This window comes from Mustela nigripes, unplaced genomic scaffold (genome assembly GCF_022355385.1).
Source record: "Mustela nigripes isolate SB6536 unplaced genomic scaffold, MUSNIG.SB6536 HiC_scaffold_3718, whole genome shotgun sequence".
NCBI classification, from domain to species: Eukaryota; Metazoa; Chordata; class Mammalia; order Carnivora; family Mustelidae; genus Mustela; species Mustela nigripes.
In genome coordinates, this window is record NW_026743124.1 from 1 (window position 1) to 3,608 (window position 3,608).

At 65.6% G+C, this 3,608-nt stretch overlaps 1 protein-coding gene across 1 annotated transcript; it reads right to left on the reverse strand.

Moving 5' to 3' along the window:
- Positions 1 to 378: 378 nt before the first annotated feature.
- On the reverse strand, positions 379 to 3,602 carry SLC6A8 (solute carrier family 6 member 8). Its single transcript, XM_059387465.1, has 9 exons — positions 3,501 to 3,602; positions 3,309 to 3,412; positions 3,103 to 3,227; positions 2,412 to 2,524; positions 2,164 to 2,301; positions 1,959 to 2,061; positions 1,766 to 1,866; positions 1,508 to 1,678; positions 379 to 1,083 (listed from the first exon to the last, which is right to left on the reverse strand). Exons 3-9 carry the CDS (start codon positions 3,146 to 3,148, stop codon positions 943 to 945), a joined length of 813 nt encoding a protein of 270 aa, XP_059243448.1. The 5' UTR covers positions 3,149 to 3,227; positions 3,309 to 3,412; positions 3,501 to 3,602; the 3' UTR covers positions 379 to 942.
- Between the last annotated feature and the right edge of the window lie 6 nt (positions 3,603 to 3,608).

Genomic DNA, 3,608 nt, shown 5'->3' on the forward strand with positions numbered 1-3,608 from the left:
GGGGGGGGGGGCAGGGCGTGGGCGAGCCTGAGCGCACCAGGAGAGGGGCCCCAGGTTCCCCGGGGGTCACGACGCTGCACCTCACCCTGCTGGCTTGCGGGCAGAGGGGGTGGGGGGATGCTCCTGCACGGCCCCCACCCCCGGCCTTGCACTCTCTGTCCACCTCCACCCCGGTCTGGGGCCCGGGACTGCACGTGCACACCCACACGACAGACTCGCACGCTCAACAGCTTGAAGCTTTTGCCCATGAAAATTAGATTTATAAATTCACACTCCTTGGCTGGGGCAGAGGACGCAGAGGGTGCTCAGAGGGACGGGGAGTGGCAGGGAGAGTCGGGACGTGGGGCTGTTTTCTCTTTAGAAATATACAAGCAGGAATCTCTTTCCTCAAGTTTTTATAAAATGTGCAAAATACAAGCCTCGTTTGCCCACAGGCACAGTTTACACCTGGTAGTGACCTTGGCTAAGAGATCGAGGTTCACCCTACATACTCACGCACACATGCATTCGTACACAGGCTCACACAACTGATATTGGTGGCAACTGGCGCAGGAACCGGACGGTCCCGTTGCTGGCTGGCTCTCTAAGCTTCTAGAAGAGGGACGGGGAGAGGGGTGGGGCCCAGCTGAAGTAGCCGCCTTGGCTCTCCCGCCCTGGTCCCCCAGCTGCCACTGCCACCTCTGGGGTGGACGGGCCGCCCGAGGGAGCGTCGGGCAGAGCCCGGAGGGGCAGGCGTGCTGGGGCCGGGGTGGGGGGGGGAGGCATCTATTTTTGGTGGGTTGTGGTATTTTTGGCATTTTATTAAAAATGGAAAAAGTTATTTTAGTTAGCACTCGTGGTGCTTCCTCCCACTCCCCCCCCCCCCGGCGGGGTGGGGGGGGCTAAAGCAGGGGCTGCTATGGCTACAAGAGGGTGAGCTGGTGATGGGAGCCAGGGCGCCTGTTACATGACGCTCTCCACCACCACCACCTTGCTGCTCTCGGACACTGGGGTCAGGGTGGTCAGGCCCCTGACATCCGAGTCCTGAGCTCTATACTCCAAGTGGTGGAGGCCCCACACAGGCTGCGTCAGGTGCTGCCAGCGCTGCAGGGGAGAGGGACACGTTGTTGAGTCCCTGGGCGATGGCCCGGGGAGGGGAGGGTGGGGGAGAGTGGGGGAGGTGCCCATGCTAGCCCTCGGCCTCTGTCCACTTCCCACCAGCGGCCACTGGTAGGGGACCAAGGGGACCCTCCTCCCATGGGTACTGACCACACGCCCCACTCTCTGTACCAGGGAAAGGGGTGAGGCGAAGGGACAGACCCGTCTTCCCCCAAGGGAAGGGGCCCCCCTCAGGCCCCGGAGGGTCTGCCTGCCTTCCTCCACCCCCTCCCCTGAGCTGGCCCCACAGGCTCCCAGCGCCGGTCCGTCCTAGCAGGCGGGAGAACGGGCGCTTGGGACAGGGACGGAATGCCCTGAGCGGGTGCGAGGCAGGGAGTGGAGTCAAGGAGAGGCGGGCCGGGCGACTGACCTCAGCCATGGTCCCCTTGGCTCTGAGGAGGCAGCCCAGGAGGTGGAGGGGCACACACAGCATGGAGGAGAGCGCGAAGCCCCAGCCCATGGCCTCGCCCCACCACGGGTACACGTAGGTGTTGTTGTAGACCAGCGGCTTGTAGTACACCACGTTGAAGGTGAAGATGCCCTGCGGGTGAGAACCCCGAACTCCGGCTCTCAGCCGCGGGAGGGCCCTCGGCGTCCCTCCCCCTGCCCAGCCTCCCCTGGCCCTTACCATGCAGACCAGTGGGGTGAAGAAGGACCAGCACCATTTCATCCAGGGGCAAGGTCGGTACCCGATCATGCAGGCCACGTCATCCATGAACCTGTCTGCTCCTGGGGTGGGTAGGGCACGAGGGCTGGAGCTAGAGACCCCACCTCCCCTGCAGGCCACGCCCCCTCCCCCCACCGGGCCCCCGCAGACCTACCGTACACCCAGGCGACCACCACGCACTCCCAAAAGGCCTGCCAGAGCAGGGTCGTGCCGCTGGCCGAGTAGTAGTCAAACAGCTGGAAGACATACATCCCGCCCTGGGGACAGAGCCGGGTCAGGGGAAGTGGCCGCTGGATGGAAGCTGTGGGGGTGGGGGGTCGGGGGGGGGGGGTGGGAGCCCTTGCCCCGCCCCCACTCACATCAGTCACCATGGAGAGGTCGATGACAAAGCAGAGGGCACAGCAGAGGGCCACAGAGATTTCCCTTTGGAAACGGAAGTAGTAGGAGGCCGGGAGGAGGTCGAGCAGGCCAGTGACGAAGCCTTCCACACCTACAAACTGTGGCCAGGTGCTGAGGCCACGCCCCTCCCCCCTCCCTGCTGGCCAGCTCCCCTCCCCCAGTGCCCACCCATCGCCCCCCACCCCCAGTTCTGTCACCCCTGGCAAACCTGGCTGTCTAGGCCGAGCAGCAGCAGCATGAAGAAAAACAGGGCAGCCCAGAGCGGGGCCACAGGCATCAGCGTGACGGCCCGGGGGTAGGCGATGAAGGCCAGGCCTGGCCCTGAAGGGGAAGGGGCAGGGTTCAGACCACGGTCATCGGTCGGTCGTCGGTCACCGTCGCTTGCCTTCCTCATCCCCCCTTCCCAAAGGGGTGGAGAACGCCAGAGCATCTCCTGGCCAAGGGCCCTGCCCTGCCTCTCCGGTCAAGGTGCTGCTGGGTGTCACTCGAGCCTCTAAGGGTGGGTCGTCTGACTTGGCCTCCCGGCCTCTTGATTCCAGCCGCTACTGCGGTCACAGGTCCCCGTGAAGCCTGGAAAGGCCCTCCTCTCCCCCTGCGCCCTCTGGCAGAGGGGAGGGGCGGTGGGCTTGCGTGGTGCCGTTGGCCTCGCAGAAGGGGAGGGGCCTGCGCCAAGGCCCTGGGGCCGGGTGGACAGGAGCTCAAGGCTCCGCGGGGCCTGGCCCACGTGGCTCCCGCTGTGAGCCCGCCGGGCCTCCCTCTGGCCCAGAGGGACACGGCAAGTTCGGGGACCGTTTCTTCCGGCTCCCAGGATGTCCCCTGGCGCCTGTCTGCGAGTGCGGTGTGCCGGAAGGCCCAGGGGTCGGGCCGGGCCAGGCCTTGGAGGTGGGGGGGGGCTTTACCTGACTCCGCCACCTTGGAGATGTGCACGCCCTGCTCTGCGGCCATGAAGCCCAAGATGGAGAAGACCACGAAGCCAGCGAAGAAGCTGGTCCCGCTGTTGATGAGAGCCAGGATGATGGCGTCCCTGGGGGCAGAGGAATGGTGGTCAGGCTGCCTGCTGCCCACGGGAGGGGTGGGGGGGGCAGGGGCGGGGGGGGGCACCTACTTGTAACAGTTGTTGTTGAAACGGTTGTAGCTGCCCAGCGCCGTCAGGGCCCCCAGGCCGATGGCATAGGAGAAGAATATCTGGGTCCCGGCATCTATCCACACCTGTGGGGGGGCCGGCCAAGGGAGGATGTGAGGGGCCCTGCGGCCCGGCCCATGCCCCCCACCCCACTCCACCACACCTCACCCTCACCTGAGGGGACCCCAGCTTCGACCAGTCAGGCTTGAGATAGTAGATGATGCCGTCCAAGGCGCCGGGCAGCAGCACCCCCCGCACCAGGAGCACGACGAGGACCACGTA

What these genes read in the sequence shown, in the direction of transcription:
- SLC6A8 (XM_059387465.1), bottom strand. Translation starts at nt 3,148, where the DNA reads ATGGCCGCAGAGCAGGGCGTGCACATCTCCAAGGTGGCGGAGTCAG. An exon ending in ACCTCTCCATGGTGACTGAT is followed by an intron (nt 2,062 to 2,163) that starts GTGAGTGGGGGC and finishes CTCTGTCCCCAG; the next exon opens with GGCGGGATGTATGTCTTCCA. An exon ending in GGTGGTCGCCTGGGTGTACG is followed by an intron (nt 1,867 to 1,958) that starts GTAGGTCTGCGG and finishes TACCCACCCCAG; the next exon opens with GAGCAGACAGGTTCATGGAT.